We start from the raw sequence: 25,422 nt of genomic DNA on the forward strand, positions 1-25,422 counted from the left end.
TCCAGGTCTCCTGGTATTTGTAGCTGCCCCCCTCCCACGTCTATCCCCCTCCCACTTACTCACGCTTGCTTTTTGGTCCCTCCCCTGGCCTCTCTCTCTCTCTCCCTTACTCTCAATCCTATTCCAGTTGTCAGCTGTCATGAATCCGGATGTCCCGTGGTCCAGTGATTTCCATGCCTGGAACCTGTGGACGTTTGGTGGGAAGTGGTGGGGCAGAGCAAGTGATTGGCTGTCCCATCCTTCACAGATGTAGACTGTCATGTAGACTGCTTATAAAGGCCCATTATCTCCAAGACAGCAAAGTGGCACAACGCCAATGCGTTCACACATCTTAATCTTCTTCCGTGTCACTTTTGTTGAGTCTGCAATCCTCATATACATCCTACTACAGGCATTTCGAATCAGGTACTTTTAAATCAGATATGGAGTCGGAATCACATTATGAGATGGGTGAGGACCAGTGTGGTTTATTTTTATGATTCAGCAGCCTGTGCTGTCACAGCAACCATCAGCACAGAGGAACAATAGGAGGGTCACTAGCACCCTGCCGAACACGAGCATTACGTGAAGCAGGAGTGACACATTTGCCCAGCCTCCCCCTCACCTTTGAAAAATGGTTTGGCCCTGAGTGCTGGCTCTTCCTGATGAAACAGTGGTGCAATCTGAACCAGCTAAAACCAACTCCAGAACCATGAGTCCAGATCCTACATAAGAGAGTGAAGCAGAGAGGCTCATAATCACACCAGGCCTGTAATCTTGAAGGAATTTTCAAAAATCCATAAATAGCTTGGGCACACTCAGAGTATGCCCAGGATAGTGCCTTGGTCAGGAGATAGGACTTGGGTGACACATTCTCTAATTACAAGAAAGCACATAACAGATCACTTTCAGACAGCTGGGGATGCATGAAGCCATTCTGCTGATTCTCTGTGTAAAAGTGCAATTTCAATTATTTGAAACCAGAGGGAGTGAACACTCACCATCTTAGGAACCTCCCCATCAGGGGTTAATTCACAGATTCATAACCTGAACGGTGCTGAATCTAGCCTCACTGGAGAGTCCTGCTATAGAACCCTTGAATGAGAGTGTAATTGGGTTTACATACAACTTCCTTGTGATGAAGTCATCATCAGCTAGCTGAAAGTGTGGTTAGACTAAAGTACTATGTAATACTCCTCCGAAAGAGTGGAATGAATCAAACAAAGAGTCTCATAGATGATGATGTGGCATAGATTTAAGAACTAAATTTCAGGGGCATATCTATGAATAAACTTTGGATTCCACAGGGAGACGATTCAAAATACAATTTGGAATAAACAATCTCTGTTTAGTGATTTAGAGTTAAATTTGTTGTGTGGCAGATTGTGGATTCTTCCAGAAGTCGTTTTTTATGGCAGCATTCCCTTTATTTAGTCGACCCAGAGCCGTGAGACAGTACTGACGTCATCATGAGTCTGAACCCAGAATGGAACCTAAGACTCTGTCAATGAGGGCAGTCGTCGCACTGAATCTCTGTGGCTTCTGGGCCCATCACTATTTAAGGACCTCAAGAGGTTCTTCAGAAAGCGAGAGTCGTCCAAATGCCCCCGTCTTTGGCTTTACTACTGTTGTTTACAGAAGCCAGATGAAAACAGTTTTGGTGGCTCACGGGAAACTCTGCTTCCAAAAACAGAACCTAAAAAGAAGGTCTGTGCATCTGAAAAAACATATGATGGCATTTAAGCAGGGGCACCATAATGGGAGGAACATTTAGGACAATTCCAAGGGCCCCCGAGCAACAGGGCCCCAAAAAATTTAGAACGTAATTGCCTTGGTCTCTGTTAGGGCCCAGTGTGATGTGCTTTCATGCGATCCAAAATCTCTAGAGGTACCCCTGCTTTTAGGCGATCTTCGTTCTGGGAATTCTAAAGTGCTTTTTTGAGTTTCCGTTCGTATTATGAGTGTAGGAAAGCACTGTGTAGACACTTTTAAAAAATTCTCAACTTCTTCAATGAATCGTCATCATCACACACACGCAAACACACATATATATATATATAGTCTTATGTTGAGTTATGCCTGATCAAGTCATGTTTGATTGCATTTACATCCAAGGTCCACAGTAAATGATATACGCTGGTGGTGAGAAACCTGAAAGCAGACATAGTAGGGTGGTACCGGGCACATCGCTTAGTGTAACAGGTGCAAGAGAAAGAGCAGCGTCGTATAATGACCCACTGCCGATGTCTAACTTGTAACACAGTATGCGTACAGTAATGTATACGTGATGGACAGCCGAAACACCAAGATACACCCAAATCGACTTGCATCCAGTGGTCTGAGTCCCTAATGCAAACGCAAGTCAACGCAAGACTGTAAACATGTATTAGATTCCTGCTGGGAGCCCGACTGGTTACCGTATATCAGCTAATAGCAGGGCAGCACTGAATGCACCAGTGTCTCCTGCCATGTTTAAGTGGTAGCTAGTTTGGAGACACCCACGGGTTTCCTTCACACTGCAGTGATAGAATATTTAATAAGTCAGTATGATGTTCTTGGTGTCTCCAGTGTCTGGAGAACAATGCACTTGGGTGACTCATGTACGGGTCCCACAGGGTCCCCACCTACATCGTAAACCAAAAATAGAGGCTGAATGCAGATTCACAACAGATGTTCCAGAGTTGTTCAGCTTCTGATCCGGTGGCATGAGGTTTAAAAAAAGAACTTTCTAAATTATGAGAAATCACTGACCCCCTCTCCAGCTCTGTCGCACCACAAACAAGATGCGGGGTGGGGGACAGACGAGCTGTTAAGGCCCTTAATCATTCGGTTGACCGGGTCTCATCATGAATGTTTCCCATGAGCCATAAATCCTGCCAGGTGAGGTTTTCACCCCCCCCCCCTCCCCCACTGGAACACAGCTGACACGGCTCGCCTCACACCTTCACCTAGCAAAGCTCTGACTCAGGAAATACGTCTCGCTGGCACTGAGAGACGCGTCTGCAGGTCTGCTAGCGTTAACTCGGTTCCTGGTGCTCAAAAGACGACATCGAGAGCGCGGATTGCCTGTGCAGGCTGAACGAGCCCCTGCAGTCAAACACAAAGGCCCCCCGCTTTCCCAACATGATGGGCCAGCTGTACAATCATCTTTTTGAAACAGATTCCCTAATAGACATAGGCTGCCTAAGAAGGTCTGGGACACGAGGTAGCTTAGCGGAGAGGTAATACAACGGCAGTGACCCTCAAATCTTTGCTTTTACATACAAGGAAAGATTTATAACAACAACAATAATAATATTTATAATAATTTTGTTAACTAGTTTCTGTCACAACTGTGGGTTAAGTGTGTCTGCATAAAAGGTTGTGTTGATTATGGATCTTTAAACAGTGACTCATAGACTGTTTTGGTCCCCCTTCTCTTCTGGAAGGTTCTTGCACAATGAGAAATCGATTCACCCGCTGGTAAGCAATCGGCCACCTTCAAAAAACAGACACATCTCAATTTAGCGTTGCTCGAAAGTCCTGGGGGGGGGCCATTCCCGCCAGCCCCCGCTTATGAGCGATGTTGCCAGGAAACGCCAAACAGAGGGGATACCGCCTTGTGACCCATTTCGGGCAGGCCGGAATTAGCACGGGTTCAGCATTGGACCGCAGCATGACTGTGTCTGGGTCACGCAATTTCAGGACCTTGAAATATTTTAAAATTTGAATCATGTGTTCAATTACTTAAAATATGTACTGTAAATATACCTCTTTGTAATATACAGTGTTCACAGAAAGTTTTGGGAGGCCTGCTTTTTTCAGTAAAAATATTGCTATAAAATTTTTGCTATAATATTTATAGCAAAATCATTACTTTATTCATTTATTTCTAAAAAGATACACATCACATTACAAACAACCAGTAGTTTAAAGTAAAACATTCATTTCAAGTAGTTATAAATTGAAACCCAAATTATAATTCTAAGAGCTTGTCCTGAGTTAAAAAGTTAAGTGAAACATAGTGTCATTGGCTGCTTTTTAATTAGTAACACCTTCGCAATAACATGAAACACAAAACATTTGTGGTTAGTATCCCATTGGGAGCCAGTGACTGCAATTGCAATCAATAGCAAAATGGCAAGAAGGGAACTGAATAAGAAAGTCAAAAAATGTGACATTTAATGAAAAGAAAATGTCTATGCAGAAAATATGTGCAGATAAGTTAAACATTTCTTGTCAATGTACTTCTGTTATGAGACCAATAAATTTGCAACATTTTAACAGAATTAAGCAAGACTTTCTGTGACCACTGGAGATCAAAGTGAACATATACTGAATAAGTGGCTGTCAATTGATTGTATGGATTTTATACACACACACACACACACACACTGTTTCAAGTACATTGTACTGTAATATCAGCTCTTGTCTGTGCTTTGCAGGATGTGGAATGCGGGAGGTATGAGAGGATGGGGGGCGTTTTGAGGGGGGGGTCAGGAGTGGGTAATGTGGAATGGGGGTTGTGATGCATCATGGGAATGATACTGGAGAAGCTTGTGACCATGCCGCCAGCTGCAGTGGGTGAATAGGGTGTGTTTCAGTGCAGGGGTGTCGGTGTGGAGTATCTCGCTGTCTCCGGGTTCAAATGCCACGACGTGCTGCATGGAGGAGGGGGGCGGCTGCCACGGAGACGGCGGAGTCACTGAAGCCGGCTGGCCGAGGTGGACGCAGGGAGGTCATCTTTCTAAACATAACACTGCTCCCAGGCAACAGCTGCAAACACACAGATGCAGATTCCTAAACGGAGAGGTGCCACGTGGGCGGGCGAGGCAGTGGGTGGCCACAGCAGCGGGCCGGGGGCCGCAGGGTGCCGGCCGCGGGGGTGTGAGTGCAGTGTGCGAGGCCCATGAGCATTTCTGGGAAGGCTAACCTTTCTCGGAGCCCAGAAATAGATCGTCCACGACTCTATTAATGAGCCATTGCCTGGACACAGATTTTCAACATGAATTCTATGCAGAGTGAATGGAAACCCAGCCAGATACATACAAAAAAAATCCCAGGAAATTAACCGTTAAAACCAAACCTCCTGAAAAGCGAATACATGACCGATCTCCCAGTGAAAGCGACTCCTTTTTCATTTTCAGACTTGTGGTTCCTGGGACCAGCAGATCCCCTCCACTCCATCTCCTTCTCCAGGAAGAATCTCTTGGACCCACATGCTTGAGGTCCAGGTAACAGGACAAAGCATGGAAGAAGCGGCACGAAGCCTCTTCATGGGACACCCTGTTGCCAGGACAACACAGACACATTCCTGATTGGGAGATCCCCACAAAGAGAACTATTCCAGACTGTCCCATAAGAAACGTGATAACTTCCCATGTTACATTTAGCTGCTCCCCTTATGAATTTATCCAAAGTCCGTTAATTTAATCCCCATTTCTATTGTTAAATATAATATTGATGCAGTTGTTGTTAAATATCTTTCCAAAGAGTGCAAGACCATGCTCCTAGTAGGACTCAAGTCTGTGTCTTTATTTGGGGGTCAGGTTTGTGCCTGTTGCTCTCCTTAAACATACGGGTATTTACTGTCTGAATCTAAATCAAACTTATCTAGTTATGTACCCTGAAGGGCTGGTGTGTGCTATCAAATAAAGACAGGGCAGGGGGCCCAGATTTAGTCCTCAAGGACACATTTTAATTAGTCTCTGACAGGTACCTAGACTTACCATCCAAATAATTACTTTCCCAAAGAGATGAAAGCAGGCACAGGACGTGCCGCCCAGCGCCTGAAGGAGAGAAGAGCGGCTGTCGGTTGATGTTCGGCTCCGCTGCGTGACTGAAGGTCAGGACGTAAAATAAAAGGATCGTCAGAAACCACAGCTGGCCTCTGGGTGTCACTGTAGCACAATATATCACGTCAATCTCGCTAAATTTCCTCAGGCAATGTCGTGATGGTTTCTCAAGTTTCTATGCCTTTGGTGCAGGATATTAAAACGAAAAAAAATTACGTGTGAGGAGCTGTAAGGGCCGGAACATTCCGTGTACTCTACAGTTTTTCCTAAAAAGGCAGTGTTCAGCCATTTTCCCCCATATCATTCTTTTTCCTGCTCCAGGCAACCAAGTTCAGAGATAAAGGGAGGGAAGGAGCAACATGATGAGATGATGGGAATAAGAGGAGCAACAGCTCACCAAGAGAGAGTGAATGACAGGAGGAAAAGAGAGAGAAAATGCTGCATGCCTTCCCAGCACATTTCTGTACCTAAATGGACTGATTATTCAAAAGGTTCCCAGTTACACCAGTATCCTGTCATTGGTTTACATATACAGGCACCTGCAAAGATTAAAAAAAACATATGACCAGCATAAGCTGGAACCAGGACATGGTCAGCAGACTCCATCCATCTTCTGTAACATGTGGGTCAGGAGTCTATCGCAGAAACTATGGGTGCAAGGCGCGGAACAACCCAGAATGGGGTCCAAACTCATCGCAGTGCACAATCACACACCATTCACACCTATAGGCAATTTGGTAACGCCAATTAACCTCAGCGTGTTCTTGGACTGTGGGGGTAATCCGGAGTACCTGGAGGAAACCCATGGTGACACGGGGAGAACATGCAAACTCCACACTCATGGATCCAGGGTGGAGACTCAAGCCCTGGTCCCAGAGGTGTGAGGGAGCAGTGCTGACCACAGCGCCACCATGCTGCCCCGCAAACGACTGACCTCTACAAGTATCTGGAGTCCAGCGGGAGGGCAGGGAGCAGTGGCAGTTCTAGACCATTTCAACTGGGGGGGACAAACTAGGGCCAGTTGTTCTGTTAGGGGGGTCAGACGCAATTGACCTTAATACTCCAGCAGGGTGGTCATTCCATGTTAAAAGATGCCTTTCCGGTCAGCAATGTTTGAATGGGGGTGAGTCACTTCATTCAGGGCAGAATAGATTCAACAAATGACGAATCCATGACTGAGAGAGACTTTCTACTTGTTGCCATATATTTTATTTCAACATCTATACATTTTAGGTGTAATAAGGGTTTGTGCACTGCAGCTTGGTCAAAGTGCGGAACTTCGGTCACGTCCACTGCAGCCAGCTGACTTACCTTCCCCATAACTGCGCACTGGATAAGTCACTGGGAGGTAGATGGGTGATCTGGCTGCAGGCCTATTTTGCTTTGCATCTTGAGCCAATGCAAGGACATCAGTGTAGAAGTTTTTTGGATTCTGCTGTCTGTCCCTCAGACTTAAGTGTCGACATCACCTTTTCGCAGTGGAACAGTCTTCAGAGCTTAAGAAGATGGTGACTATGGGTATAGATTTGGGTATAATCGTCATGAATGTGTCCCTTTAGAGGGGCTGCAGGGTCAGGGCTGATGTGCTTCCTACTGATGTTGAAACCATCCCTTCGCCCTTGATGGTAAGAACGGCTAGACAACCACCTCTCTGAAAATCACAGAGATCTTCCAGCAATGACAATCAATATAAATGGTAGCTGAGTCTGCACCCTATTTTGTTTTGTTATTACATGCATGTCGGAAAGTTCATCCATCCACCCATCCATCCATTCATCTTCTAAGCTTCCTAGTTCACCAAAATTCATTGCTGGGGGCTCCTTTCCCTGTTCCGCAAAAATTACCGTGATCCCATTGGCCAGTTTTGTAGTCCCAGTCCAGCTCTGCTCATAGCTATGGGATTACTGAATTTGTTTGCTTTTTACAGCAGGTGGAGTAGTAATGTCATACGGCACAAGGCATCGCAGACAAACAGCACCGACCAGAGACGGCTGACGCCTGCCTGTCCGGTTCTGCATTCCAGCCAGACAACCTGTTGATGCAAAATGCATCCGTGAATCACACAGCAGACGTCAGTATATATGACAAAACGCTGTATTTGTTGCCCGCGTGTATTTACAACAGTCTTCATGCAGACAAACACGGTGTCTCTTGTCAGTTCCCGGTCTATGAAAAGGCCTGTCGTGGTCGGGAATCGCCCATGTGTTTGTTTGACTCCTTGCATAAGATTACCGTCAACTGCACCTGGTGCCGGCGGCGATGCACAGCACTTAGATGTTAATTATGTCAATATCCAGTCGCGGTTCCTCGCCATCGTGGCTGCACAAGTTCACGCGAAATGTTTTGATTGATGGCAGCTTTGCGAAAGCTCAACGCAACAAACCGCTAGCTTCCGTCCCGCTTATTTATTAATGCTGCATTATTTTCCGCCTATTGTTAGGTTACTGATTTGTTTTACTACGGAAACAATGGAAACATTTGTTTCCTGCTCTTGTCGCTGTGACGTCAATGTGGGTCTCCGCCACACGGCGTCGATGACAGAAACGCCGAAACTGTGCTATGCTCCGGTTCCCGATCCGTATCTGCGATCACCGCGCCCCGGGTTTTGCGCGTCTCTCTGTGCGTTTTACGCCCATTCTGCCAAACACACACACACACACTCACTCTCTCACACACACACACACACACACACACATACATACACACACACCCATAGCGCAGTTTTGCCGAGGCTATACAGATCCATGCCAACATGCAGTAGTATACTCCTCTGCAGCCAATAAAATACTATGAAGGTTTAATAATAATACAAACCAAGGCGTCTTCTGGCCCTGGCATTCTGCGCTATACCATGAGGCGCCCGCGGCTGTGGACCCTTCTGTGTTTGATGACCATCTGCTACCAGCTTGGGATGTCAAGCAGATACGGTAAGAGAAGAAGCAGCTACGGTCGGGGAGACGCCGAAGGATTATACCGCAGAATTAGAATAATGAGGTGGCATCAAAGACGAGAAAGTGAGACGCCTTAGTTATTTATTGGGGAAAATGCTACTTGACACACATGAAAGAAATATTAAGAGCAATATACCGACTAGAGGTTTACGCTGGACGTTGCATAATTAATTAACATAAATGAACGGAGAAGTAAAGTAAGAAAGACGTTCAAATAGTTTCACATAGGCGTTTGATTTTCTATTAGTTGAATAGGCTGGGAATACGTTTTGCGCTTTGCATATTTTTGCATAAATTACTCAACTTGTGCGTCCCGGAGCCGTGCAAATGGGTATGATCACATTAGTTGCGGATTATATGAAATATTACTGACGTTTGGTCTTACGGTGTAAACATGCAATATCTTACGCCGTGTAATTAATTCAGATTCATGGTGTGATGAAAGCTATGTGTGGTGGTTAGTGGGATCTGGGTTTTGGCGAAATTCGCGAAATTATGACTACTAAACTTTTTAATATAGTACAATTTAGCAATTATTAAATATTGAATGGGAAAGTGCAAACCATTACTGAAAGAAATGAACCCAAATTGTACGTGGTATTATAGCCTTCTTAAAAAGAGGTATCTGGATGTTTCCCGTGGGCATAGCACTGGAGTATGCCTGTCAATAATTATGGCTATACATACATGTGAGTGTCGTGGCGGAAAAACTAAGTGACTAATTACACCTTACTGTGTGCAAGGATAGCAGTACACAATTTGCCTTACACCGGTTGGCATGCCGGTGTGTGCGTGTGTTTTATGTGCTTTCAAGGTTGCGAGACACAGGTAAATGTTTGATTTCTAAGCTGATGGAGGTTACCATGGCTACCAAGTACAATAATCGGCTCACGAGCCTGACGTTCATTCGTGATTTCACCGTAAGCTCACTCTCTTCTTCAACTTTACTCAGTCTGGCTGGTCTTCGCCATGACATCAATCAAAACGTCATGGATGTTAATGAACGTTTGAAAGGGGGTAGTATAATTATAAATATCCATAGGTCTTGCCCTTGCAATATGGGAACTAATGGTGCATTTTCCCCGTGTTTAGGCGCTCTCACTGCAAATGGCTCTCCGCTGTCCCGGTGCAGTGCACAATGCAGTAATTGATTTAATTTAATATTATTGCAACTCTCCAGAACTCGCCTGTGCTTTGTGGTGATATAGTGGCGACAGCAGTATTAGCAGCCCTATTACTGCGTTATTGACAGTAATGAGGGCGCAAGATGCAGCTGTTTTCATTCACTTGCCTTTATATGAGGCACGACGCTCCGGTTTCTCGGCCTGCCGGTTATTAGAGAGCCGCGGCTCAGGCAGACTTTCCCTATAGCCTGCACACGTATATTCCGAAATTGTATTTAATGATCGTTCTGTCTAAGTGGAGCGTTTACGGCAGTTTGCCACTATGTAAATGTCGAGGCTGTTGACAAATCGTTTTGTCGTTTGTTATAATTGCCTCGGAGTACTTAAGAAGTATCTAAAAGAGATGCGCGTTATGTGTTTCAGAACCACGGAGAGCGACCTCCGATGCTCCGAAATCCCTACCAAGCCGGGATTCCTCCTCATTTTTCCAATTCAGAGAACCCAAATGTCGGTACATTTTTTTGCAGCTCAGCCCTAACACCTGATTGCTGGAGTAGCAGTTTGATCTGGTGCCCTTGCCGAGGCTTATAAAGAGCTCTTTAAAAAGCTCTTTCGTTCTCCAGAGCTGGGGCTGAAAAAATACCTCTAGGTGTCCCTCTCTTCTGCTCACTTTGACAGACAGCAAAGACCTACTCTGATGCTGGAGTGCCTTCTGCAGGGTGAGATCCTCGTAGGGCTTCACCAACTTCTCTCTGAATCTTCATAGGAATCGTCCTGCTGTCCAAAGATATGCAGTTAGGCTAAATTTGCCACACTTTATGTGGTGTATTTGATGAGCTGGACGGGATAGACCTCAGGTGCCCCCATAAACCATGATAAGTGGCTGGAAGACCATATATTCATAATAGTTTTGCTCTGCTTAATTGATCCAGGGTACAGTGTTTACATTCTTTATTTAGCAGACGAATAGACAAGTGAGAAAAGAGTCAGTCCCAGTCCTTGAAATAATCAGAGTAAAGGGCCCAATGGTGGAGTCACAAGCCGCAGGGTTTGAACCGGCAACCTTCCGATCACAGACATAGAGTCCTGACCTACAGAGTCTCACACCTGCCGGTTGAGTCGACATGCCCTTGTGGTGCCCTAGAGACAGAATGCTTGACCTTTTCCTGGAAGGGTGTTCTGATTAATAATTATTAAAGGCTCAGATCAAACTAAAGCATATATAACAGTCTGTAAAAACGCTTCACGCTGGCGAAGACACAAAGCACGAGGAATGGGGGAGAGCCGACTTGCAAAAAGTGAATTTTCATGCTTTGATCCGCGGCTGTGGAAATGTGAGGAGCGGGTGGCGGGGGCCGTCTGCCGGTCTGCTGTCGGTCATGCGCTGCGTCCTGCATTTATGCTCAGACTGGAAATAAACTTGAGAAAGTGCTTCTGCTGATGTTACCGGCCGAGTTACAGTAAGCATTTCTGCACGAGGCTGAAGGGCAGCTCTGGAAATAACATTAGCAACGTTTATAGCATGACTTAAATAATGTGGAACACATGAAAAGTTATCTTTGCATTTAAAGGCAAAATTGCATGTACATAAGCATATTCATATTTGAATATATAATGTATAAACATACATTTCATATGTGTCCATTTATGTGTACAACATGGGACAACATGAAGTCCGTACTTCCTGCCTTATGCACCCTGAAATGAACTACAGCTCCTTACTGCACCCCCCACAACCCTGATCCAGGTTACTGAATGCATGGATGGATGGATGGATGGATGCATGGATGGATGGATGGATGGATGGATGGATGGATGGACTGACGAAAGTTGGCTGTATCATGCTATTTAAACTTTTGGCCGTAAATCGCCTGTTGTTGTCCTTTTGTTAGCCTGCAAACAGCCTGAGAAACAGTATCAAATGCCGCCCCCCTTTTCCCCATGCTAGCAAAAAGTCACACCCACTTATGCTTTAAGAGAATAACTCGGTTTTAATCCAGACTTTGCTTCATACGTGTACAGTTATTCCTAATCTGCAGGGGAACAGGAATGTAAATGCACAGGCATATAAGTGCCCTTAAGAGTCACCATATGGATTACCTGTTTACACAGGTAACTCCCCGAGCCCGTCTGTGTGAGAAATTGGTGAGCATAAATGCCCCCCCCCAGACTCAGAAGAGGCCTGAGTCACCACTGACGTCCATGTCACACATCTGCTAGCTGCTGCGTCTGGGGGGCTGGAAGTCAACGAGTCCTGTGACTTTGGGGAGCCGCCAGAGCAGGGGGTGGGTGTTCCGGGGGAGCGTCAATTTCCTGGTGCATTTTCGTGGCATGTGGGTAGATGTGCAAATAAAAGCTGCTAGTATCCTGTCTGGGGTGTTACCCTGTTTCACGCCCTGGAATGGGATGTGTCACACCGTGTACTTCCTGGGACAGGCTGTCTGCTGCTCTGTGCTTCCTGAGACAGACTGTCTCATGCCCTGCATTTCCTGGGACAGGCTGCCTGCTGCTCTATATTTCATGGGGCAGACTGTCTCATGCCATGCATTTCCTGGGATATGCTGTCTGCCGCTCTGTACTTCCTGGGACAGGCTGTCTGCCGCTCTGTGCTTCCTGGGACAGGCTGTCTGCCGCTCTGTGCTTCCTGGGACAGGCTGTCTGCCGCTCTGTACTTCCTGGGACAGGCTGTCTGCCGCTCTGTACTTCCTGAGACAGGCTGTCTGCCGCTCTGTACTTCCTGAGACAGGCTGTCTGCCGCTCTGTACTTCCTGGGACAGGCTGTCTGCCGCTGTGTACTTCCTGGGACAGGCTGTCTGCCGCTGTGTGCTTCCTGGGACAGGCTGTCTGCCGCTCTGTACTTCCTGGGACAGGCTGTCTGCTGCTCTGGCTTTCCCCCTGCCTCTGCCCTCAGTTTCCAGGATGGTGAATCCCCTCTAGTCTTTCAGATGTTAATCAGGTGCTAAGGAAAGCCTGATCATGAACATCAGTTCCCTGATATCCCCCTTCCCAGTTTATATATTGCATGGAGAGATATGTTCATCAAATTAATAACTGTAAATATGAACGGTTAGTAACGCAACCCTACACTTCCATGGTTGTGCATTTGAATCCCAGGAGTTCTTCCTGTGTTTAAATGTTTCTGTGTTTAAATGTATCTTTCTTCATTGTGGGAACCAACCTTTTCTCTGGTTTGTTCTGAGCTACGACCCTGAATTGGACAATCAGTTATAGGGAAGGGTGGATGAACATGAGGACAATCTGAACTGATGGGTGTGGAGAAGCAGGTTCGGGGTGATTGGTGAACGCGTGGGCCTGGAGTTTCAGAAGCTCTCAGCATGATCCTGTGGCACTCTCCAGGTTCTTCATCCATCTTGTACCTCTGTGCAAGCCTTAGATCTGTGTCTTTAGACGCTGTACACCCGGAGCGGCCCAGAGGCCTGGATTCACGTTGGGGATGCTTGTGAGAGCGTGCAGGAAGTAGGTAAGTGTGAGAGCCCCCCCCCCCCCAACGCACCCCACCCCCCAGGCCGGCTCCTCCAGATGCTCCAGATGAGTCACCCAGAGCTGGTTGCTAGGTAGCCTGTGATTGACTGTCTCCGCCGTTCCTAGTGCAGTTACGTTGAGACTGCACGGGCAGCCAGTCAGTCCAGCAGGACCTGAACGCCCAGGTCTTTAGAACCTGAACACCAGGGTGTGCAGGCAGAAGAAGACCACAGAAACTGAGCTGCAGCCGCGATTAAAACCACATCAGCTTTCATTACAGCTGCCGAGATCGGAGGCCATCTTCTGTCCCTCGCGGGGCTGAAGAACATTCTGAATATGAAACCTCCTCATTAGCCTGCGATTACACGCCCTGATGAGGGCACAAGCCCAAAACCCACTGGCCACGCTCCTTTCTTATGAAAAAGATTGTTTTATTTTATCTGTGACTCACCAGTGCTGCTGAGTTTTCTGTGAACCTGTGGTCGGTGATCAGTGACGTAGATCTGCCTCGTTTGTGCATTAAACACAACCGCTTGTAGCTTCCACTGGCAACTGCGATTTTTTTTGTTTGTTTGTTTTAATTACATCAGCTCGTTATCTGTGTTTGCTCTCCCCGACAGGCGGGCTTGGGTGGGGCGGGGCTGGTGCTTTCCCCCCGCACCGTGACAGTGACGTGGACCAGCCTTGCCTGACCTTCTGTGTTTGAGCAGCTGTGTGGGAACCAGGATGCAATTCCCCCCCCCACCAAAAAAAAATAAATAATTAACATGAGCACAGCGCATGCGGCTTTGAAGCAGAGCAAAGAAAACAAAACCTGCCATCATCGCACTTTCAGTGAAACGTCTCGTGGTGGGTTGGGTGTAAACCTCAACTTTAGCCTCATGCAGAGGTGGGCTTTTCAGAAACTGCACGTGCATCTTTATTAGCTTGGACAAGCAACATGGTGTAAAGAAAGATCCTGAGAAAGCGGTCGGCAGAACTTCGTTGGCAAATGATGTCAAATTGTCAAGTTGAGCCCTGAGGGCAAGTGTCCCAATCTAACCAGTGGCAGGTGACAACTGGCCCAGTGTTCTGGCTCGAGTTTTAGCATAAGAAAGATGGACAGATGCCTTTCTTCGGGAGAGCAGGCCTTTTACCCTCAGTGAAGCACGTAGTCCTTTCTGACAGACACTAACGCCTCCCAGAAGGCCGTGCAGTGAGCGGTGTGAAGCTGTGCTGTGTTTACCGATACTGCGCTGCCAGACTGATCCTTCCTCTCCGTGTAATTCCCTCCGTCTCTCTCTCTCTCTCTCTCTCTCTCTCTCTCTGCCTGTCTCACTCTCTCCCTCTGTCTCCCTCACTCAGGTTGCCTGTTTCAGAGGAAGTTGTGTCCCAGAGGGCAGCAGTGCCTGGATGGTAAGTGCGTGTTTAGCCAATGCTGCTGTCACGCTGTGATCTCGTCAAAGACTTCCCATTTGCAGACACACGTACCCCCCCCCCCCCCCCGCCCTCTTCAGCATCATGTGACATGCCCCCCCCCCACCCACCATATGATTAGTAGTCCGCTTCCGTTCACATTATTCTCAGTCAATCTCCTTTCATCATGATTCTTAATTCATGCCTGGTCCCCAAAGGCACTCAGTGTTAGGTTATTATTTAAGCTTTTGATGAATATTCAATTGAGATATTCTGACACTTTAACTGATCCTGCAAGCTAAGCCCAAATGCATAGATATCCCATAAACCTTTGCGGCTTTACGCAGGCTATTCGTGCCATGCCATCTACACCCTATTTCTACATCCAAGGAGAAGCCCCCACTTTCAAAGAGCAGCCCCTCACGTTGCCTGTAACCCATAAAAAATCTGTTAAAGAGAATGCAGTGTTTATGTTGCTGTCCTGGATCAGACCAGGGTTTGCTGTCATGGTATGACTGTCTCTCACGTGAACAGCGCTGCAATAGCCAGACCACATCTGCATGAGACGACCCTATTTCCTACGCCCCTGGGCCAGTGTGTAAATAAAAGGCTGTGGTGAAATTTCAGCCAGTTTGATCTGACAGCCCAGGGTGACGTCTTAAAAAATCCAGTGAGGTGATATTTTAAACAGGAGGAATCTGGCAGCAGGTTTTAAAATGCTTCGGCAGAAACACAAGAAGAGTCTCAAATTAATGCCCATCACGTATCATCAGCCTGTGTGCTCACAGCCTCCTTTTGGGGAGTGTAAACACAAAACAATGCCTTTCTATGTCACCTGCCACTCTCCTGTGGGCCAATCACAGCGCTTCCCCTGCTGTCTCCCTGGCAACGCTTGCATCATTAGGCAGACAGCGAGCGAAGACGCACACTCCCCCACAGTCACTCAGCCCAGAGAGATGACTCACAACCACACAACTCTCTCCCTTTTGGTCTCTTCTCTCTTTCTGCTTGTCTCATGCACACGCGAACACGGGCCACACATGAGTGCACACGAATGACACGCAAAGGCGGCCGCTTCCGAACACGCTCCCGCGTTGCTGGATCTGAAATGCACGTTCTCTGTTAGCCAGTGAGTTACTTACTTGGGTGTAACATTTCGTATTGTGGGGCGTGGCTGGCAGGTTCGGGGGGGGGGGGTGACCTCCGACCGGGTCGATTTTGGGAAGAGAAAACAGTGTCGCATCGCAGTCTGCTTCTCTAACACCTTTCCTCGTTGAAAGAAAGACCCACCAGGGGTCAGACCAGGCCAGTAGCCAGAAATAAATCTCAGTCCCCTGGGTACATTTTTGGAGCAGACCGTGTGGGTTTCTCTTCTGCCACTCGGCAGATTTTGCTGACCAGGGGAGGGAATTAATTTTGGGGCAGGGGGATCAACTAAAATGATACTACCTGGCTCCATGCCTTGTTGGGAGCAGACATATTTTGAGGGGGCAGGGGGTCAAAACCCCGTGGCCTCAGATCTCCAAAGCCTGCCGGTCTGCGTAAGCATGACACCGTATGTGCGTTAGTGTGACTGTGACCTTTTGGGGGCCTATGGGATATCGCATGTTGCTGCTGTCTTCCCAAATGTCCCACCAGCACTTTAACACTGCGAGCGTGTTAATTGTGTGCACTGCCAGCAGCTACCCACAGCTCTGTGAGTGCGTTTGTGCACCTTGTGTTGCAGATGCACTCTTTGGCCAGTGCCAGGACTCCCAACAGCAGCGGGTCCAGTACCAGGTGTCGGTGCCGGTTCTCCAGAAGCTGCAGGAGGTTCTGAAGCAGCTGATGATGCAGGGTGAGCTGCGAAGCCGGGAAATGATGCACTGCTGTCTGTACATAACTGTCACCTGGCACTTGTTGGCTAAAGAAGATGGCAGAGAAGCAGCGTTTTTGCTTCTTTGTGTGGAGACTAAATATGGAGACCAAATATGGAGACCAAATATGGAGACCAAATACGGAGACCAAATACGGAGACCAAATGTGGAGACCAAATATGCGAGCTGAATAATCTGATGATAGAGAGGACTGACTCCATACAGGCCTCTCCTGTGTGTGTGTTCATAGCGCTTCGTCCATTACATTTCATGTTACACATTTTACACATTTATATTCAGCAGACACTTCTGTCTAAAGAGACAAGTGAGGCAAACAGCACGTTACAGACATACCCGCTGTCAGGGAGTCGACTAGGCATGAATGTAGCTAAACTGAGCTTCCAGTTAACACCTATGTACCAGTGTAAGCGGGACTGGAGCAGGTGCTACACAACTTCTAACAAAGCAAGGACCCAATAAGACTATTCAAGTACCAGAAGTGCAATTAAGAACATTCAGGGAATGTAAAGAGGCATCTGGATAATAGGGAAATTCGAGGAACAGACAGGTCTTGAGGAGTTTGTTGAAACATCTGGAGTGACCCTTCTCACAAGGTGGGGGGAGCACCAAGTGGGTGAGAAGGGACGTGGGTGTCGAGGAGCCTTTCAGAAGAAGATGAGAACCTGTCCATTGATGGACCCTAAAGTCAGCACCAAGGACTTAAACTTAATGCAAACACCAAAAGGAAGCCAATGAAGGGAGATATGGAGGGGTGTGATATGACATCAATTAGGCTGAATTAATGTAAGACCTCTCAGGTGTCTGTGTGTGTACAGACCTCCCCTGTGTGTGTCCTTGGAGATCTCTCCTGTGTGTGTGTGCGTGTGTGTGCATACAGGCCTCTCCTATGTCTGGTTGTCCACAGAGACCTCTCCTGTGTGTTTATCCATACAGACCTCTCCATTGTGTGTGTGTGTCCGTTCATACAGACCTGTCCTCTGTGCGTGTGTGTGTCCATACAGACCTCTCCGGTGTACATACACTGACAGCTGTTTGCATGCAGGTCTTTCCTGGCAGGATGACATAGTCCAGTATGTCATCTCTAAGGAGCTGAGCCGCGTCCCTCAGTCCCGCACCCCCGCCACTCCCTGGGATGGCCCACCTCCCCAGTAAGGATTCCCTGTCTGTTCACTGTGGTACCAGCACCTTCCTCTGCCTCCTGTCACTACAATGATCCTTAATATGAATCATGCTGTAATATTAACTCCAGTCATTACAACAACGTTCCTTCACATCAGCTCGTAAAGCTGCTGAATCTCTGTTAAGTGCTTCGGAGTAGGAACTTGCTATGTGATGGTAACTGCATGGATTCTTCCAGGCCCTACCAGCCCTTGGACAAGTCGTCTTCTAAGCCTCGGCCAGATATCAGTCAGCTGAGCCCAGCCACGGCACAGCGCTATCTGGACCCCGTGGCTGCACCGGGCCGACCCCAGGCCTCCCTCCGCATGCAGGCGCCGGTGCCGGACCCCTACACCTACCGGCAGGTGAGCCAGCATGCGCTCACGGCCGAGTGCACGCTGTGGTCGATGAGTTCTCATTCCCCGGCGGCGTCCCCATTCCCGCCTGACAGTGCCCCCTCCTTGTTTCTGCGTCACCCCTGCAGTTTGGGTACCAGGACGAAGAAGAGCGCTCCCTCAACTCTCTGGACAGAGCAGAGTTTGCCCGGCCTTCCTCCTCGCACAGTCGGGCCGGCATGCCGAGGGCTGAAGAACGAGGCCGGCAGCTGCTGGAGGATGTCCTCTCCCTCTACCTGTCCCCTGGACAGCCCTCCTCCCGCCACCAGGCAGGTGTCGCCTCCCGTCCCATCTACCAGGCTTTGGATTTGCCTTTAGACTACTCGGAGAACCTGGTTCTGCAGGAGGAGGAGGAGGAAGTCAGCAGCCAGCCACAGCAAAAGAAGGAACCCCAGAACTACAGCACTCTCTCTAGGCTGGATGGTCAGTGCCTCGCCTGTTTCCCCTCGGGCGGGGGGCGGTATCCGTCTCCCACAAGCTGACCTCTCACCCTTCCCCCCAGTACAGACGTGACTCTGAACCAGCTGGTTGCTGTGTTGAAGAGGTACGGAGTCAGTGTGAAGGACCTGTCCCCACAGCAGCTGGAACGCCTGATGAGTGCCCTGCGGCCTCATCCCGTCGAAAGCCTGAAGGCTCCAGGTGTGCTAATGTAACCACATGCTAAAGGGTATTTCCTAGGTATGCTAAGGTAGCCACCCACATGTTAAAGGTTAATTCCTGGGGTATGCTAAGGTAGCCATGTGCTAAAGGCTAATTCCTGGGGAATGCTAAGGTAGCCACATGCTAAAGGGAACCTCCCAGGTATGCTCTGGTAGCCACACGCTAAAGGGAACCTCCCAGGTATGCTCTGGTAGCCAAATGCTAAAGGGAACCTCCCAGGTATGCTCTGGTAGCCACATGCTAAAGGGAACCTCCCAGGTATGCTAAGGTAGCCACATGCTAAAGGCTAATTCCTGGGGAATGCTAAGGTAGCCACATGCTAAAGGGTACCTCCCAAGTATGCTCTGGTAGCCACATGCTAAAGGGAACCTCCCAGGTATGCTCTGGTAGCCACATGCTAAAGGGAACCTCCCAGGTATGCTAAGGTAGCCACATGCTAAAGGGAACCTCCCAGGTATGCTCTGGTAGCCACATGCTAAAGGGAACCTCCCAGGTATGCTAAGGTAGCCACATGCTAAAGGGAACCTCCCAGGTATGCTCTGGTAGCCACATGCTAAAGGGAACCTCCCAGGTATGCTAAGGTAGCCACATGCTAAAGGGAACCTCCCAGGTGCTAAGAATGAATGACTGTTACATTTATATGGTACTTTCTCAAGACACCCAAAGCACTTTACAGAACCACTTCATCCACCACCACTGTGTAGCCCCCACCTGGATGATGCAATGGCAGCCATTCTGCACCAGTACACTCACCACACAGTAGCTAAGTGCCACAGTGGGCAGATTTAACCAGGGCATTGGGGTACCATCTTTACTCTTTCGAATGATGGATCTCAGAGAGTCAGAACCTCAGTTATACATCTCACATGAAGGATGGTACCTTTTTACAGCACAGTATCCCTGTCATTGTACTGCGATCCCCAAAGACCACAGGATGAGCTAACCTGTTGGACTAACGCCTCGTCCAACAGCAACCCAGCTTACCTAGTTGGTTCTATTTTTTTTGTCCAGATCGGCTCCAAAAGGCTGAAGTCACAGGGAAAAAGGTAAAGGGAGATCTGGGTGTGACGCTGCCCTGCGTGGGTTAGCAGGCTGGGGTAGGCCGTTCCGCTGGGGCCTTAGGGTGGCCGCATATGTCAAACGGCATCCGGGTAAAACAACGGCCAACATGTCGGCCAGAACAATCCATCGCATGCATAAAACGATGCTACCGTTTGGTGTCGCGCCATAATGATGGAGAGCGCAGAATGTTTTTGATGCAGCAGACACACATACAGAGTGCAAATAAAGGAACTGTGGCAGGTGTGTGAGTCATTTTAATAAAGAAGCAGGCCGCTCTTTCAAAGCGGAAGCTGCTGTCCATATTAACAGCCGCTTTTGGTTTAATACTAGCATTGACACGGACAGGGAAGCCAACAATTTACACGACACTCATGGCTAATGAAACACAGACATTCCACAGTAAACATTACACTGTTATCCATCCATCCATTTTCCAAGCCGCTTATCCTACTGGGTCGCGAGGGGTCCGGAGCCTATCCCGGAAGCAATGGGCACGAGGCAGGGAACAACCCAGGATGGGGGGCCAGCCCATCGCAGGGCACACTCACACACCATTCACTCACACATGCACACCTACGGGCAATTTAGTAACTTCAATTAGCCTCAGCATGTTTTTGGACTGTGGGGGGAAACCGGAGGAAACCCCACGACGACATGGGGAGAACATGCCAACTCCACACACATGTGACCCAGGCGGAGACTCGAACCCAGGTCCCAGGCAGCAGTGCTAACCACTGCACCACCATGCCGCCCCTCATTACGCCATTATGACACGCAATATTAATAAAAAACATGACTACTTGCATTTCAGTTTGCACAGATACGTGCAGCGTGGTGCAAAGCATACCGGTAACTGCATGATTAGTCTTACTGACCCACACCGCCGGGTCACATTATGTCAGCCAATCATGGATAGCGGGCGGGACCAGAACAAACAAAATATCGATTCAGGGACACAGGCGATGCGCTCATATGGCATCCTGATGCTAAGACGACGTCGATTCTGTTGATTTTGTTTGAAGTACAGCCACCTTTACTCAGACATGATTTGATGTGACGCAGACACAAGCTGCCTGAATAGTACTGTAATAATCACACACCTTTGCACAAAAACAAGACTAACATAGACGTTTGAAGTCAGCATAGCGCATAAACCTAACGATTCTAAAGGATAAAAAAATTTTATATTTTTATCACTGGCACTGGATGAGGGTATGCTATGCTACCATTACAGTGTCCTTGTATTCATTCAGTCAGCTGTAGATAACATTTTAACATCTCTTTTTTATGCTTGGTTATTAGGTATCCAAACAACATAGGCAGAATGACCTCATGTTTGTAATATTAAATTTTCTTATCATCTGCTATTATTTCATCTGCTGGCCATAAGAGGGCAGTGTGTATTCGTAGAGACATTGCTTGGGCTAAATATTTATGGCAGCTCATCAGTAAATCAAAGTCTATGATTATAGTAAGTAAAAATGTGACTGAATCTGCTCCTGCAGGCGCTGCTGACAGAAGGTGTGATGATGTACAAAGGTGACGGAGCCCCCTCGCCTGCCCCCTCGGTGGACCTGCTTCCTCTCCAGCAGCCCCCCCCCTACAGGGGCCCCCACCAATACAGGCAGGCACGGTGGGGGGTGCTGCATCAGGGTCGAAGGCCATGCTGTCTGCTGAAAACACACGGGGGAGGACAGCCTCAAAAGACTCCAGTGCAGCCTCCGGAGGAGTGGACAGCTCGCTGGCCCAGGAGGAGTATGGATACATAGTCACCAACCGCGGGTACGTCTCTCCCACACAGCGCATTCTGATCCTGATGGGAGTTTGTGGATCATGTTGGTGAAGCATGATTGCTGAGGCATGATGGGAGTTTTTAGGGGTTACGTTGCATGATGGGAGTTTGTGGGACATAATGAGGCATGATGGGAGTTTATGGGTCACGTTGGTGAGGCATGATTGCTGAGGCATGATGGTAGTTTATGGGTGACATCATTAATGCATATTGGGAGTTTTTAGGGGTTACGTTGCTGAGGCATAATGGGAGTTTGTATGACACGATTAGGCATGATGGGAGTTTGTGGGTCATGTTGCTGAGGCATGATGGGAGTTTGTGGGTCATGTTGCTGAGGCATGATGGGAGTTTGTGGGTCATGTAGCTGAGGCATGATGGGAGTTTGTAGGTCATGTAGCTGAGGCATGATGGGAGTTTGTTGTTCAAATGGTGTGGTATGACAGCTGGTGGTAAGTCTCGCTGGTTTGACATCAGGGTTGTTTTGGGGCTCACTGGTAAAGTACAAGACCTGTTTTTGCATAATTTCGCAGCGGTATAACATTTGTGCACCCCTGTTCCCTGCAGACCACTCAGCCTCTATGATGGGGTGCGTCTTTTGGAGACCTTGGCTGACAGGATCCACCTACCCGCCAGCACATTCATCAACATCAGGTGAGGTCCCTGGATGGCTCCCTCTCTCAGCTCCTCACACCCATCCTTCTGGACACCTGATAGGTCTTTCCAAGCCCATCATGGTCCTCCACCAGCACCCCTCATTGGGCTTGTCAGTCCTCAGCAGCTGCCACACCCACGATCTTCCCCTGCTTGTCTTCCCAGTGTGGTGGGTCCAGCCCTGATGTTCAGAGTCCGACAGAACCAGCAGAATCGCAGTGCCAACGACGTGGCTGATAAGGCCAGTGAGTGACTGACCGTCGCGGTGAGGCAGATCCCCGTCCTTCACCGGCTGCTAAGGGTGCTCTTTGCCCCCCCACCCCTACCCCCACCCAAAACAATTTACTTCATTATGTCTGCGAGTTCCGGCAAATTCTAAGAGAGCAGCAGAGACAAAGGTAAAGACAGACAGCGACTGATAAAGACTTTGGGCTGATGGCAGTTATCCTCAGGGAGTCTAAGGTAATTCAGCAAGAGCAAGACAAAGATGTTTCTGCCCTTTCATCATCCACTGGCAGATAAGTGGAAATTAAAACATATCTGTAACAACATTTTAATTTCCTTTAGACAGCATGTGGTGAGTTGGACACGTCCAGTTTGCAGTGGATTGTAATATGTTGTGTTCTGTAGCAATATGCTGACCTACAAAGAGCTATGTAAACCAGAGCTGTACCCTCAATCTCTGAGGGTATTTTGATGCATGTTACATCACTGCGATACTGTAGTGTATAAGATGTCAAGCCAGCGTGACACAAAAATCTTTCCTCCGGTATCGGCAGTAAGCTTGACAACCCACTTAATGTCTGGTTCTCTTGGTGGAGACCACAGTCTCTTTTACTTACTATTGAACCTAAACATGGAACATTGTGGAATTTGGCGGTAGCAGTGCAAAGACAGAGGAGAGTTTCTAGCGGTTTGACACCGTCGATTCTTTTCAGGCGTCGGCAGATCTCAGGAAACACAGCTGGCATATTTTTTAAGAAACCTATTTGATTGGTCCCACAGTGGCAGAGAAGACCTTCCTGGAGTCTGAGACGGGCCTGAAGATCCTCCAGACAGGAGTGGGAGAGGTGGGTCAGAACCTTCCGAACCTTCCTTATCCCCTTTTTGGATAAATCCCGGCCCGCTTATCGCCGGGACACCCAGACACGTGCTCATGGGATATCCCATGTCTAAGCAGCCGTTTCCAGAGTTTTCCATGAACGCTGGATGTTCCCTGATCGTGCCTGGATTTGGGGTGAATGCCCCCCCCCCCCCCAGTCCCACTCTTCTCCTCTCACCACACTCCCTGTGCCCCCCCTTATCATCTGCTGTCTCTTTTCCCATAGTGCTCTCTCCCCCGTCATTCTCTGCCTGTCACTCTTTTTGTTACCTCTGTCTCTGCCCCCCCCACCCCCCCCAGCTCTGGGCCCCCCACTTTCCCCTGCTCCTCTTTGTTCTCTCTATCAGAGCATATTCAGAATCCCCCCCCCCCCCCATTGCCCTTGCCGCCTCGCTCGAATACAGCTGTTGTGGACCTTTGAGTCCATGGTAATATCCTTTGTTGCAGGCCTGCTGTTCATATTTTTAATGTATCCCGCTGGCGTCTGTGTGGAGGGCTGCGTAGCGCTCGCCACTTCGCCTGGCGTGCGGGCGGCTGCACGGGGGTCTGTGTGCCGCCACTCTATCCGGTCCTTTCTCCCCTCTCCGCTTCGGTAATGAGACCCTGGCTGCACCTGCCTCTTTTTAAAGTCGCTCTATTATAGAGAATAAATCCGGCTGCCCCCTCTCTGCCCCCATCGCTCACCGCTGATGAATTCACGCATTTGTTATTTGCCGTTGCTGTGTCACGGCTCTCCGTTCCATAGAGAACATTGGTGAGAGTGGGAGGGGCTGCCAGACCCCTACTGTGATTATCCTGCAATTTTGTTAATTGTGATCGCGTCTTCGTACAGTGAGGGGCGTACATGTGCGCATTCTTTCCTCTGTCTCACACACATGCACTCACACGCATGCACAGACACACACCACAGGCACACACACCACACACAAGTGTGCACAGACACACATGCACACACACACATGCACACACACACACACACAAAGACACACGCACATACACACACAGGCACACACATATACACACACACCATGCACAGACGCACATACATGTTTGTATTCATTCATTTATGGGGAATCTATTCATTTCTATGGACAAAACCCTAATCCAGACAATGACGACCTTAACCCCCACCCAGCCCCCAACTTTAAACCCCCACCCAGCCCCAATCTGAACAGGTTTTTATGAAATTGAGTTTCTCCTTGTGGGGGGACCAAATGAAAAGACTTTTATCTCTTTGATTACATTCACAGATCTTTGTGGGGACCTGAAAAACGTCAAAATAACCTTAATCCCCCCCCACACACAGACACACACACACAGACACAGACACACACACACACACACACACACACAGACACACCCATACTCGTAAATCTTACATAAGCAGGACGTAGGTTCCTACCATCATTTATGGGGACACACACACACACAGACACACACACATACAGACACACAGACACACACACAGACACACACACCACACACACACACAGACACACACACACACAATGCCATCCCGAGAAAGTCTACGTCAGTGGAGGCAGAGAGAGCTTTCTGAGGAAGGACTGCCTGGCTGGCATTTGGAGCCCTTTGATAAAAATGTAGTCTTTTCTGTGTAAAAGGCAAAGAATCCCAAACTAAAAATGTGATTGGGGAAAAAAAAGTCACCCCGTCTCCCAACGAAGCCCCTCTTGCCTGCCTTTGTTGCTGGTTTCAGTCTTAAACACGAACGGCCTGTCAGACACCCAAACGCTATCTGACGCTGCTTCCGTGTGACAGTTCAGTGCCATTGTGTTTGCTGGTGCCTGTTAGCATCAGACGTTGTCGAATGCTCTTAAATCGGAAAACAGAGCCCACTGCTGACCTTGCAGCATGGTTGTGTTTTACAGGTGTCATCATGTACAGGATTGCAGGCTGGGATTCCATCCCTCATGTGGCATGTGTTTCTTCCCACAGTCCCAGAAGTGGCAGTTAGTTGAATCGGTGTCTCTAAATTGCCCTCCGTGTGTGTGTGTGCCC

General features: G+C 48.3%; 1 protein-coding gene across 1 annotated transcript; it reads left to right on the top strand.

Annotated features, from left to right (window-relative positions):
* Positions 1-8,318: 8,318 nt before the first annotated feature.
* Positions 8,319-23,416, top strand: LOC125709405 (receptor-type tyrosine-protein phosphatase-like N). The gene is given in 13 exon segments (XM_048977775.1): positions 8,319-8,680; positions 14,656-14,706; positions 16,433-16,543; positions 17,626-17,731; positions 17,941-18,106; positions 18,226-18,559; positions 18,644-18,775; positions 19,808-19,842; positions 21,364-21,561; positions 21,564-21,640; positions 22,215-22,301; positions 22,467-22,546; positions 23,307-23,416. Coding segments are annotated over 13 exon segments (1,563 nt in total). The 5' UTR covers positions 8,319-8,604.
* Positions 23,417-25,422: the final 2,006 nt, after the last annotated feature.

Source organism: Brienomyrus brachyistius, chromosome 16, assembly GCF_023856365.1.
Source record: "Brienomyrus brachyistius isolate T26 chromosome 16, BBRACH_0.4, whole genome shotgun sequence".
In the NCBI taxonomy this organism is placed as follows: domain Eukaryota; kingdom Metazoa; phylum Chordata; class Actinopteri; order Osteoglossiformes; family Mormyridae; genus Brienomyrus; species Brienomyrus brachyistius.